General features: G+C 47.7%; 1 protein-coding gene across 1 annotated transcript in view; it reads left to right on the forward strand.

Annotated features, from left to right (window-relative positions):
* LOC125111183 (ATP-binding cassette sub-family A member 13-like) overlaps positions 1 to 13,708 on the forward strand; it is a 281,764-nt gene that overhangs the window by 242,854 nt on the left and 25,202 nt on the right. The window contains 3 exon segments of the mRNA XM_047753036.1: positions 3,902 to 4,052; positions 7,619 to 7,753; positions 9,723 to 9,826. Of these exon segments, the coding sequence (XP_047608992.1) occupies positions 3,902 to 4,052; positions 7,619 to 7,753; positions 9,723 to 9,826 (390 nt within the window).

Below are 13,708 nucleotides of genomic sequence, written 5' to 3' on the forward strand. Positions count from 1 at the left end.
GTTTAAAATGTGCATGAGGATGATTTGGCAAACATCTACATTGTGAAAAGATTTCTCCCGTCTACTTAATTTAAATATCCATCACCTCGCCTATGTAGCATTATTCGTTTTGGTTTGCTTGATAAGAACATTCAAGTTACACTTTCTGAGCAAATTTTAATTCTGCCGTTGAACCGTGCCATAACTATAGACAGCATGTTTTGCGTTAGATCCTCAGGTCTTGTTCTTTCGCAGCTGAAGATTTGTAGACTTTTGCCAGCCTCTCCCTATTTTCCCCACTCTCAGACTCTGTAAACCACTCTTCTACTCTGTTTTTGGAAATTTGCCATCTTTCTCCCACAGGTATTTCACATAGATTTCATATATTTCTCCAGTATTTCACGTGGAATATTTCTGACTTCTTTTACTTAGCATAATGCCCCCAGGGTCCATTCATGTGGTTGCAAATGGCAGGGTTCCCTTCTTTTCTCATGACTGAATAATACTGCACTATATGCATGTTTTCCAAATTTACCTGTTGGTGGGCACTTAGGTGGTTTCCACATGTTGGCGTTGTGAATAACGCTATAACGAACAGACAACTCTTTGATCTTCTGTTTTCATTTCCTTTGGATGTACACCCAGACGTGGAATTGCTGGATCATGTGGTAGTTCTAGTCTTAATGTTTGGAGGAATCTTCATACTGTTTTTAGTAATGGCTGCACCAGTTTCCAATCCCACCAGCCATGCACAAAGTTCCCTTTTCTCTACATCCTCTCTGACACTTGTCTCTTGTCTGTGATGAAGGTGAGAGATTAAAAAGGTGAGAGATGGTATTTCATGGTGGTTTTGATTTGCATATTCTCTGACTGATGATTTGCCTTAGTGTTGTTGAGAACCATTTCACGTACCTGTTGGCCATTCATATATCTTCTTTCAGGAAACTCAGTTCCTCTGCTTATTTTAAAATCAGGTTTTTTTTTCTATTGTGTGAGTTCTTTATGTATTTTGCATATTAACCGCTTATTCGGTGTATGTTTTGCAGATGTTACTTCTCATTCAATGGCTGTCTTTTCATTTTGTTGATGGTTTCTTTTGTCATGCAGAAACCTATCACCTGTTTATTTCTGCTTGCGTTGCCTTTGTTTTTGGTGTCAAATTCAAAGAGTCATTGCTAAGACCAATGTTGAGGAGCTTATTAATTGTGTTTTATTCTAAGAATGTCATAGTTTTAGGTGTTAAATTTAAGTCTTCAATCCTTTTTCAGTTTTTTTTTTAATGTGGTGTGATTCTTTTGCATTTATAGTTTTCTGTGTTGTACAGATTTTACGTCTTTTACTGAAGAGACTGTCCTTTCCTCCATTGTATATTTTTGGTTCCTTTGTCATATGTTGATTGGCTGTATGTTCATGTGTTTATTTCTGGGTTCTCTATTCTTCCATTGATCACTGCGTCTGTTCTTTTGCCACCACCATACTATTTTGAGTACTATAGATTTGTAATATAGTCTAAAATCAGGAAATATGATGGCTCCAGCTTTGTTCTTCTTTCTCAAGATTGTTTTGGCTATTCAGGGTCTTTTGTGGTCCCATACAAATTTTAGATTTTTTTCTGTTTCTGTGAAAAATGCCATTGGTATTTTGATAAGGATTGCATTGAATCTGTAGATTGCTTAGAGAGGCATTGGTATTTTAACAATATCAATTCTTCCAGTCTATTCACGTGAAATATCTTTCCATTAATACCTCTGTAGTTTTCAGTGTATCTTATAGTATAAAGATCTTTCACTTCTTTGGTTACATTTATTCATAAGTATTATATTTTGTGATGCAGTTATACATGGGATTAGCTTCTTAGTTTCTCTTTCTGATACTTTGTTGTTAGTGTATAGAAACATAACTGATTTTTATGTATTGATTTTATATCCTGCAGCTTTACTGAGTTTGATCATTAATTCTAACAGTTTTTAGTAGAATCTAGATAGACTGTCTTTTATTGCTTATGCTCTTGTGTCATATCTGGAAATTATTGCTTAATGCAAAGTGCGGAAGATTTATGCATATGTTTTCTTCTAGGAGTTTTATAATTTTAGCTCTTGCATTTAGTGCTAAATGATGTGATTAGAGCTAAATCACAGCTCTTGATTTTGAGTTGATTTTTGTATATAGGGTGAGATGGGGGATCTAAATTTTGCCATACAATATTTATAGTGTTCCCTTATCAATCTTTCTCTTTCTGCAGCTTTAATAGTAATGTCTCCTCTTTCATTTTTGACTTTAATAATCTGAAACTTCTCTCCTTCTTTCTTAGTCAGCCTTACCAAAGGATTGTGGATTTTGTTGATTTTTTTTTTTTTCAAAGAAACAACATTTTGTTTTGTTGGTTTTCCCTGTTGTTTTACCTTTTCTCTTTTATATTAATTTTTGTTGTAATTTTATTTTTTCCCTCAGATTGCTTTAGATTTAGTTTGTGGTAATTTTCTAATTTCTGATGGTGACTGATAGTTTATTGTTTTGAAATTGATTTTCTTTAATGTATACATTAGAGCTCTATTCCTGTTGCACTCCTTTAGATGAATCCCAGAAAGCAGATTCTTGGTTGACGGGGGCTGGAGGGACAAGGAAATGAGGAGTTGGCTAATTAATGGGTGTTGACCTAAAACAGACGGCTTGTTATTTCTCCAGCAATCAGTGAATTCAGGGTATGCAACCATGGCAATCCATTTTCACATCCCCCTGCAAAAATAGAGAGGAGAACTCTTTTATAAAGAGAAAAAGGAAGTCAGTCAGGAGGTCCTAGTAAACTGAGGCCATGGCTTTTCATTGGCTGAGTCCTTGCTGGGAAAGAATCGTTTTTCTTCCTGTTGGGCTCTGCTCTGGTCACAGGGCATCAGAGCGCCCTCTGCTGGCCTGCTGACCCTGTTTAATTAAGGTTTCTGTGTATTTATTAGGTTTTTTTCCTGAAGTGTTCTCAAGAATCTTTATAGACTTTATGATTCTATCTATTTAAAAATGCTTAGAAATACGTCAGTGTTTTATGTTAAATGTGATGATATTTGAATAGTTAAGAAATTCGCATGACGAGGCGTTCCCATCATGGCCCAGCAGAAACGAACCCGACAAGTATCCGTGAGGATTCAGGTGTGATCGCTGGCCTTGCTCAGTGGGTTAAGGATCTGGTGTTGCCGTGAGCTGTGGTGTAGGTCTCAAATTGGGCTCGGATCCCGTGTTGCTGTGTCGGAGACATAGGCCGGCAGCTGCAGCTCCAATTTGACCCCATCATTTGCCGCAAGTGTGGCCCTAAAAAAAAAAAAAATTCCCTGATGAATATTTATCAATTTTAAAATTAGAAATAAAGAGTTCTTTTTCTTTAAGTACATACAATTTGTATAATCCTCACCCTACACTGTTTAGCCTGGTTACACATAAAGGATTAACACAAAAATATTAATTGTAGGCATTATTGAGAACTGGAACTATGGATTTTTTGTTATAGACCCTGTTATTCTGTGTGTTCAATGATATATATATACTGTTGTTACCACAGAAATTATTTTTAACAATCTGATACTGAGTGAAAGCTTAGCCTTTGATTTAGTAGGTGTTCGTATGAGTTGGTTGGGTTGGGGGACAATAACTATGCTGGCCATTTAGGGAACTGCAGCCATTAGTGCCAGATGACAGCTGCAAAGCTCTGTGCCTTCCAGATGTGCTTCTCTAACATCCAGAGCAGTTGTGTCCTCAGAGCTGCGTCTCTTCTAGACCCGTGGACTGCTACTCATTTATGGAACCCATTTATGCTCAGTTTAGTGCTTTAGATGAACTGCAATGCATGGCTCATTGATGAGCCATATTTAAGAAATGGGTGATGTCTGTCTGCAAAGTTGCATTTTCTAGACGGTGCTGCTGCTTCTCTTTGCAGAGAGGACGTGGACCTGTCGCTTGCCGGCGCAGCAGGTGTCCGCATTGGCTACTGTCCACAGCAGGACGCCCTGGATGAGCTCCTGACTGGCTGGGAGCACCTGCATCATTACTGCAGCCTGCGCGGGATTCCAAAGCAGTGCATCCCCCAGGTAGGACTCTCTGAGGGTTTCCAGAAAAAGGAACCTGCAGAGGAGGGCATGGCCAATCTCTCAGGTCCCCCAAGAGCTCTCTTGCCCCATGATAAGGGACCACGCTTTCAGATAACTGTCCCCGAAACATATTCCAATGTGATGATACTGAAGAAACATAATCCGATACCTTTATGTTATAGGTACATCGTGTATTTACAATAGATCCCTGCGAGGAAGTGGGGGTAGGAGGTAAAGCTTTCCATCATTTGCAGTTTTGTTCCCTACAGTTTCTCCTCCAAGTGTCTTTTACATTTTACTGGACTGTTCATTTGTATTCGGGGGGTGGCGGGACATCGCAGAGAAGGGCTCAGACTGCCTGTGGAATTGGGAGGGTTGTTGGGAAAGTTGACTTCCTGGTGGGTGGGCTGACAGCTGTGTGTGCCTGGGCTCCTTGCTGGGGGCTTGTGAGGATGGAGGTGTGGTGAAGGCTGCAGAGCCCCCGTCCTTGTCTGTGAGCTGGGGTGGGGGGGCGCGTCACAGAGAGAACCAGACGCAGCAGCCATCCTCTCTGGTTCCAGCAGGGCCAGTGGAGCGGAGCTGACAGCCTTGACTGACAGCTCAGTCCAAGTGGGGAGCCGCCGGAATGGCAGGTGCTCCGTGCAGTCTGACTCTTCCACCGGCACTGGAGAAAGTGCGGGGTGCTGCTTTGCATTTCTGGATTCTGAACTTGGAGCAGGAATAACGGGCAGATGTGATGCATTTTCAATGAGATTCTGCAAGAGATGGAACATCATAGGAGTCCCAGGAGAAAAAACTAACAGCTAGCTCCTTCACTGGTCCATGAAAGTGCATTTTTGTGCTGCTGTGCAAATGCTTCGGCCTTCTTTTCTTACTTGTGCTCTGTAACTCAAAGCGAAACTAGAATGAAATCTTTCCACATCCTCTGGAGGTGTCCTGGTCCATTTACCCACCTCCCATCTTAATAAAGCAAAGACAAGCCCCCCTCACTGTACCACCAAACCATTGAAATCCGGGCTAATCTCTGGCTCAGTCTTTAATAGCTGTTTGTCTCCGTCAGCTCCCCAAGGCTGGTTTTTGATTAAAAAGACAGATGCTTGCAAATGCTATACTCTGGCCCCTTCGCTGTCCTGGCAGAAGTGTGCCCTTTGAAAATGTTCTTGTTACTACCGTGAGGCGTCCTGTCATCCAGGGCCACTGCCCTCTGATCCTCAGCTGTCTCAAGTTACTCGTTTTCCTTGGAAAAATGTCATTTTAATGGTCGTCTATTAGGAACTGGCTTCATTTCTTTCATGAAACTGCAGCTGACCTCACGAATAGGACTGCTTCTTGCACAGAGGTTTCCGAGGTGTCAGCACACGTGTTCCCAGAGGAGTTCTCTCCCTCTGTGGCTGATTTCCCTCTTCTGCAAGTTTAGAAATATTGCAGCCTGTAACATGTAACCTTTGTGAAACTGGAAAAACATGACATGTTTCCTAGCTTCCTATAACTAATCAGATTTATTCGAAAGTTCTCTTATTTTCAAGTTCATTTCTGCAGCAGCAGGCTGCACTTTTAGGATAGGTTTGTTGCAGCTTTCTGTTTATCAGCTTTCGGTTATGTATGGCTCATCTTTGCATAAGGTGGATGGGAGAGAAATATAATTTCTTCCTGAAACATACATATATTTCCAATCTTTTTTGGTACAGTTTTTACAGAACTAAAGATACATTTAAACAATAAATTCCCAGTGTGTCACTTTTGTTGGTCCCACAGCTTTGTGGCACTGCCTATCGGAAGGGGTAAGCTTCCTAGCAGACTCTGCCCTTCTTGGGTTCCTCCCATTTCTCGTGAACAGAACCTCCTCTTCCAGGGAGCCTCCCTGGCTGCCTTCCCCTGTCTTTCCTGTGACTGTTCAGCTGTGGACTGGTCTTATTGCTCAGAAGACCCTCTCGGGGGGGGGGGGGGGGGGAAATGATTCCAGTCCACATGTCTTTGCGTGCCAGGCATCACGTCTCTCATCCACCTTCCAGCGCTGCCTTTGATACGTCTGTCGGCTCGTTTCGAATCACTTGTTTTGTTTGAACAAATTTTTATTTATTTCAAGACACTTTATTTCCTTTATATTCTTTGAAATTATTATACTGAAAGGAGCTGTGGAAAGGATGGAGCCTATAAAAACCAATCTGGGAAAACGATGCTCTTATTTCCAAGAAAAACAAACTGCTGACCTCGAGAAGATGTCCTCGGGCAGATATCAGGAGATTTAAGCCTGTGTCTTCAGGAATCTCTGGGGCCTTGAAGTCTGCTCTTCCTTGACTTACGCATTTTGATAACTAGGCCCTCCTTGAGATTTAAATCTTTCTGTGCCATCTTGAGGCGGCACAAATAAAGGGGGTTGAGCATGTGGTGTTGCGAGCTTTTATCAATAAATATTATGCTAGTCTTTTTAGCAGTTCTTAATATTTTATCATTGTCATTATCACATATCATTATTATCCCAACTTTCATGCATTTATCTGAAAACGTATTTACATTAGGTTAAAGCTACATTTTATTATTTCGGGTGCACACTTTTTAGCCCATCTCCAGAGTCCAGTAGAGTTTTTTCCCTTTCTTTTATATTTGAATCAAGATATGATCTTAACCCATTTGGTTACATGCCAAAACTGGAAAAAAAAAAAAAAAAACCCAAATCTGTGTTAATGCCTCTAGGGTCGCAAGGGTTAAATAAAGCGCTTCACAACATTTTTAAGTCATGCATCCTTGTCAACAAAGAAGTTTCTCCATCTGGGCTCCCAGAGGCATCCCCCTCCCCGCTGGGGGACAGGAGGAAAGCTGTCAGAGCAGAATGTGGCACAGCTGCAGCGGGAGCTTTGGGCACAAGTGTCCTTAGACACATGGCACACGCAGGACAGGAGACGAGTTTCCTGCTGAGGAGAGAAAACGGAAGGAGCAGGGGCTCCAAGGATGTATGAAAGCAGGGCGGGCTACAAGGTGGAGGAGGAAAGAGGTGGTGACCTGGGGGCCCACCCGTCCTGGGGGTGCTGTTGGGTCGCGTGCACTCGCTGTCCTCACACTGGATGAGAAGGACGCCGCTCTTCTTCCCCTCCGTTGGTTACTGTGGAAGCTCACCTCAGCGGGTAGGCTCCTGAAATGCTTCTCAGCAGAGAGGGGCTCTTCCTTTCGGGGGCGGGGGGGTATTGAAGGCTTGCTGCCTAGGCCTCCGCCCCCTGATGCCCCCTCTCCAGGTTCCTCCCAGCCTCAGGGCAGACCCAGCCTGGCCCACACATGACCCACCCTTTGGCCACATTTCTGGCCCCCGCTGTCCCCCTGAGCTCCAGCCCTGAGCCCAGTGTCCTGGCCATCGCTTCCCTGACTCCCAGGCACAGAAAACCCAGCTTTGTCAGGGGGAGCCCCCATCGGTTCATTCTCCAGAGTCCCCACGCCCTGGGGGAGCTGGGCTGGATGGAGTGCGGAGGGGCGGGCAGGGGCAACGGGGACAAGGAGCAGGGTCCCGGCCGAGATCCAGCTGTCCCAGGGCCCTGGGTGAACGGGGGCGCCCTCACGGGGATCCTCTCTCCCAGGTGACTGCCGATCTCGTGAGGCGCCTCCACCTGGAAGCCCACGTGGACAAACCCGTGGCCGCCTACAGCGGGGGCACCAAGCGGAAGCTGTCCACAGCTCTGGCCCTGCTGGGGCAACCCGACCTTCTCTTTCTGGTGAGTGGCGGTTTATCTGGGGTAGCCGATGCTTTAACCTCTCAGAGCTGCTCTAGGGGGATATTCAAATCTGCAGCTAATTCATGTTTCTGAACTAGTCAGTGTTTGTCCTAAAGTCAACATTTTCCGAAAAGAATCTAAAACACCCTTGGAGTTTTACAGAGACAAATAATTTCTCTTTTGAGTCACTTTTATTTACCGAATTGAAAAGTCGATGGCATTTTAACAGAAAAAGCAGTATTTAAGAGAATATTAGAGTGCACCTGTTCTCTGGCCTGCCCCTTTAAGTCTTTTTCTACATGCAGACATGATGGTCAGAGCTGTACTGGCACTTTTTTTTTTTTTTTTGCTTTTGCTTTTTAGGACCTTACCTGCAGCATATGGAGGTTCCCAGACTAGGGGTTGAATCTGAGCTGCAGCTGCTGGCCGACACCACAGCCACAGCAACGACAGATCCAAGCCACATCTGCGACTTGCATCACAGCTCGTGGCAACGCTGGATCCTTAACCCAGGACGAGGTCGAGGCCAGGGGTTGAACCCAGGACCTCATGGTCACTCGTCGGATTCGTTTCCGCTGAGCCACTACTGGAACTCCAAGGGAAGCAAATTCTTTTTCCTTCTTGTTCATTAACTGGACGCGTTTTGTTGGGGGCGGGGCAGCTAAAGAGGATTGAGAAGAGCTGCCTTGGAAAAATGAGCCCATCATTTAGGGATTGTCTTCGAGAATCTGGGCTGAATTTTCCTCCTGCTTGCTCTAAGCTTGCTTCTCGGTAAGGCCCCAAATCAAGGGCTACAGCGCAATTGTGTGTTCTGAAATCCGGCAAGAAAAACTTATGATTGCAGAACTTTGTGGTTTGCAGACACTGTTTTCCCTGCCAGAGGAGGCAGACTTGCCTTGAAGGGACCAGACAGGGCTGCCCTTGCCTCGCGCAGCCTCGCCCCTGACAGCTCCTGAGTGGGGTGGGGCCTCTTGGCTGGAGTGTGTCCCCAGGTCACTGTAGGCCCCCAACTTCTCCTGTCCTGCAGCCCTGCTCCTGGCCCCCCGGGTCCCCAGGGCTTTTGGGCGAGGTGACCAGAGTGGGGTGTGGACGGTGGCTCTCCACCTGTGGCCTCGCCGTTCTGCGCATGTGGTCCTGGGGACAGGGTCTGCCGAGGCCCCTGGAGATGGCTGGTGGAATCCTCCCCGTCGAGCTGAGTGGCAGTGGTGACGGCCACTGGATGGATTCCCTGACGTGAAAACCCACCAAGTCTCTGGATTTGGTCTGAATGTTCAGAACTTCTGGTGGGAGACGTACATCGAAGGACCTCTAGCATCCTGCCCAGAGAGAGGACAAGTGGCTGTCCCGGCTGCCGCTAGTGTGGGAGTAGACAGTGACACCTCCAGCTCTCACCCGGGACTGCGGTCCCTCCTGCCATTGCTTCGTTTACAGCTCTGCGCTCCAGCGCCCCATTCGCAGAAAGGACAGGTGTTTGTTTTCCGTTCAGTGCCATTTGCGGGGGCGGGGGGGGGGCGGTCACCTTCCCTCTGTTCCTTTCCTCGGGCAGCTAGTGCCCCTCAGTTCTTAAGAAAAATGTGTTGAGCTCTCCCTGACTACAAAAGCACGAAGTGCCTCCTGTGGACCGGAAGCATTTCTCTCAAAAGGGATTCAGGGAAGAGTGCTCCGGGGCTCGTTGAAGAAAAGCTTTTGGTTTCCAGAAATGTCACTTGATATTGCTGTAAAAAAGAAGAAGAATGAAGGCTTTTTCTTTCTGCTCACCTCTGCCTTTCTAGGGTCTATCGTTCTGGAGTTTGAACGAGGTTGCCCCAGGGCTGGCCTCCCTCTCAATCCCCGAAGGCGAGCTTGGTGGATGGGAGGGCGGGCCTTTGCTGAGCCGGCGCAGGGCCTGGAGCTGGAGCCGCAGTTTCCTCACATGGTCACGCGGCCCGGACGTGGCCCCGGCCCTCACGCTGCACTTTGTCTCCTTCAGGATGAGCCCAGCTCCGGGATGGACCCCTGCTCTAAGCGCCACCTGTGGGACGCCGTGATGAAGGAGGTGCAGGAGGGCTGTGCCGTGGTGCTGAGTTCCCACAGGTGAGCTCTCCACATGGCCCGCCAGCCGCGGGGACACCACCTGGAGATGTCACCATGCGTCCCTCTTAGGCGGACTAGGACACTGACCGGACAGAGCCCAAGTGACACAACCAAGGCTGCACCCCCAATGGGTGGCTCGCCCAGGCGCTGAGGCTGGTGGTCCCTCACTGACCGTACCCGGGCCGGTCCCTCCTTGCCGGGGGCTGGACTCCCTTCCTGCGGCCACGCTTCCGCCCCTTTATCCCAGCAAGAGAATTCGCCGAAATGAAAACCTGCCAAGTTTCTGAATTTGGTCTCACATTTCCTTCCTCGCAGAATTAGTCTTGCGTTGAGATTTCAGAATCGTTGGCTTGTTTTTAACTTCACGCTGCACTGTTCTCGGCCCTGGTAGCAATGCGTTTCTCAGATTTCTTAAGCCCTTCCATGGAAGTTATTGGCATTGTGCTTTGGCTGATAAACGTTCTTAGGTAGAGTGGAGGTCAGGCTTCAAAGTTTAGATGTAAATAAAATATGCTAGGAGGTAGGTGTCAAGACTGATGGATCTGGGGTTCTACCTTACCTGCAAGCTTACAAATTGGGCGGGTTGGTTTCACGGATGCTTCTAGAACAGGAGACTCGTGGGTCAGAGAGGAAAGGCTTTATTATTCACAGCGAGAGCAGTAGCCATTCAACAATGTCTTTCAGTTTCCTGAGCCCACGTTACCCATGGATGGGGGCCACTGCGCCCAAAGGATAAACACCAGACTGGGGACCCTTCTGTTTTAGAGCAGGTGACAAGCCAGCTGGCTCTGTATCTGGGGGGGCGGGTGTCACCTCATTCTGGGAGGTCGCTCATGCAAACGCAAGTTTGAGAAATGGCCCAGGTAAAGACCAGCCAGGACCTTGAAGTCTGGGGGCTCCTAGCAAGACACAGGGCAGAAGGACCCAGGACACGTGTCGCCTGAAGGTTGATGAACTGCTAAGTCTGAGCTGGAGTGAGTGGCCAGCTCCCTGTTGCTAGAAGTTAGGTGCAAAGCTGGCTCATCATTTGCTTTGGGAGATCTCTGAGGGGGGTCTCTGGAGAGACTTTGCTGGTGTCTGAGGCGTTATCAATTTACATAAAAATAAAATAACATTGTGTATTGTAAATCCATGTACCATCCAACATTTTAGAACCAATTCCTACAGTGAGTGTTGGTTGCTGTCCTTAAGGTCCAAGCAGAGTCTACCTGTTGTAAAGATGTAAAGATGCCATTCACGGGTCCTGCCTCCTTCGGGGTAGACTTTTCCTCATAATCTCCTATCTGTGGGCATTCTCTCTCTCTCTCTCTTTTTTTTTTTTTTTTTTTGCCCTTTATGGCAGCATTAGTGGCATATAGAAGCTCCTGGGTCAGGGGTAGAATCAGAGCTGCAGCCTATGCCACAGCCAAGGCAACACTGGACCCACGCTGCAGCCTGTGGCAATGCTGGATCCTTAACCCACTGAAGGAGGCCAGGGCTCGAACTGGAATCCTCACAGAGACAGTGTCAGGTCCTTAATGTGCTGAGCCACAATGGGAGCTCCTTGTGTTAAACCCTTATGCGCATTCACTGGTGGTTTGCCTGTTGCCCTGCATTCCTGAGTTTTTACTGCTGGACTAAATGCTGCCATTTTTAGAAACAGTTTTTCGTTGTTGGTTTTTTTTTTTTGTCTTTTTAGGACTGCACCCTACGCATATAGACGTTCCCAGGCTAGGGCTCATTGGGTGCTGCAGCTATTGGCCTCCGCGTAGCCACAGCAACACCAGATCCTTAACCCACTGAGCAAGGCCAGGGGTCAAACCTGCATCCTCATGAATACGAATCTGGTTCATTACCGCTAAGCACAACAGGAGCTCCCAGGTGGTGCGGGTTTTTTTGAGGTATAATTTATGTACCATGTAATTTTTGACTTTAGGTGCAGCGTTCTCTGAGTTTTTAGTAAAATTGCAGACCCGTGCCACTGTCCCCACGGGCCACTGAGGACATTTGCATCTTCCCCCAAGTGTCCTAGTCCATCCCCCCATTCAGCCCCCCACTTTCAGTCTCTGTACATTTCCTCTGAGCGGAATCACATGAGGTGTCGTGTTCTGTGTGTGACTCTGTCACTTGGGGTGTGTCTGAGGTCCTGCAGGTGGCACCCGGCACCCGGCCAGCAGCGCGCTTGTGTCTAATGTGGAGCATGACTGCCTTTGGCTCAGCCTGTCCCCCCCCCCCACCCCTTTGCACTGTTTCCAGCATCCAAGGTTCGGTGGGACGTGCTATGGGCAGTCCCATAGACGTCTTGGGGTGGACTCGAGATTTTATTTCTCTTGGGGTCGAACGGCTGGCCTGTGTGGGAAGTTGTGTTCAGCACCTTACGAAGCGGCAGAGCCATTTTCCAACGTGTCTTCATCTTTTTCCTTCCGGGGGACAGGATGCAGTTTCTGGCTTCTCCACCCTTTCGTCCACACTGTCGTTTGCATTATCACCATCCGAGTGAAGTGTGGTTTTAATCCACATTTTCTTAATGAACATGTCACCTCCCTGTCGTTTCACCTGCATCGCTTCTTATGAGAAGCCAGCGTTAATGATTCCAGCACTCCCTTGACACCGGGAGTCACTTTGTCTCACTGCTCTCGAGATGCCTCTTTGGCTTTCAGCACCTTGACCTCCACGGTCTCGATGTCGCTTGTGTTTATCCAGCCTGGGCTTAGTTTTACTTTCCCTGGGACGAGTCGATGGAAACTCCCCTGCAGTGAGTACTTCGTTTTCTGAATTCCGTTTTTATATGTTTCTTCTTCTTTTTTTAGGGCCGCACCTGAGGCGTATGGAAGTTTCTGAGCTAGGGGTCAAAACGGAGGCTCTGCAGCTGCCTGCCTGCACCGTAGCCACAGCCACGCCAGATCCAAGCTGCATCTGTGACCTACACCGTAGCTCATGGCAACATCGGATCCTTAACCCACTGAGCGAGGCCAAGGATTGAACCCACATCCTCTTGGATGCTAATCGGATTCTTAACCTGCTGAGTCACAGTGGGAGCTTCCTGTTTTTATTTTTCAAAGTCTAGGTATTAGGAGTCACCCTGTTTGTATATAGGCTGTTACCAGCCAGTGCTTGGGCAGGGGTTGTGCTGGACCTCCTGGAGCCAGCAAGGATTCGGTCCACTGCCAGTGGTCTGGGTGTGTGTGTTGGGGGGACATTCCAACTCAGGCCATTTTCTGGTTGGCTCGGTTTGGGTTCTCCTGGTTCCTCTGGTCTCTGCAGGGTTCGTGTAGGCAGCAGCTAGCCCCTGGGCTGGCAGGGAGTGCGTGGCTGGCCTGGGCCTCTCTGGCTTCTGCTGCTGTGCACGCATCCTCAGCGAGCTGTGTGGGTGACACGGGCACGTGGGCCACATACTGGAGCTGCTGGCCATTCCTGTTTGCTCTGTGATAAGAGAGCCATGCCTGCCCAGCCTTTTGATGGGTGCGGGCACTGCCCAGTGGCCCCTGGTGAGGGTGTCCATCAGCAGTGGCAGAGAGGCTGCTGAGCCCGGAGCTGAGGGAGAAGCCAGGAAGCCCCGGAGCACCCCCACCCTAGTCCGGCAGTCTGTCGGCTTTCACGTCTCTGATGCTGTCATATGCCTTTGGTCCGTTTTCCCAAGTCACAGTGTTTTTGTTATTTATTTATTTTTTTCTTTTTTGGCTGCACCCGAAGCATAGGGAAGTTCCCAGGCCAGAGACTGAATCCGAGCCTCAGCTGCTCCAGTGCCAGATCCTCTAACCCAGTATACCAGGCTGGGGATCCAACCCAAGCCACTGCAGCAACCCGAGCTGCTGCAGTGGGATTCTTACCCCACTGTGCCACAGCGGGAACTCCTGGCTTTTGTTCATTGTGTCCAGTCTCATGTCGTCTTTTGTCCATGTC

The sequence above is a fragment of the Phacochoerus africanus genome, chromosome 11 (assembly GCF_016906955.1).
Source record: "Phacochoerus africanus isolate WHEZ1 chromosome 11, ROS_Pafr_v1, whole genome shotgun sequence".
NCBI lineage: Eukaryota > Metazoa > Chordata > Mammalia > Artiodactyla > Suidae > Phacochoerus > Phacochoerus africanus.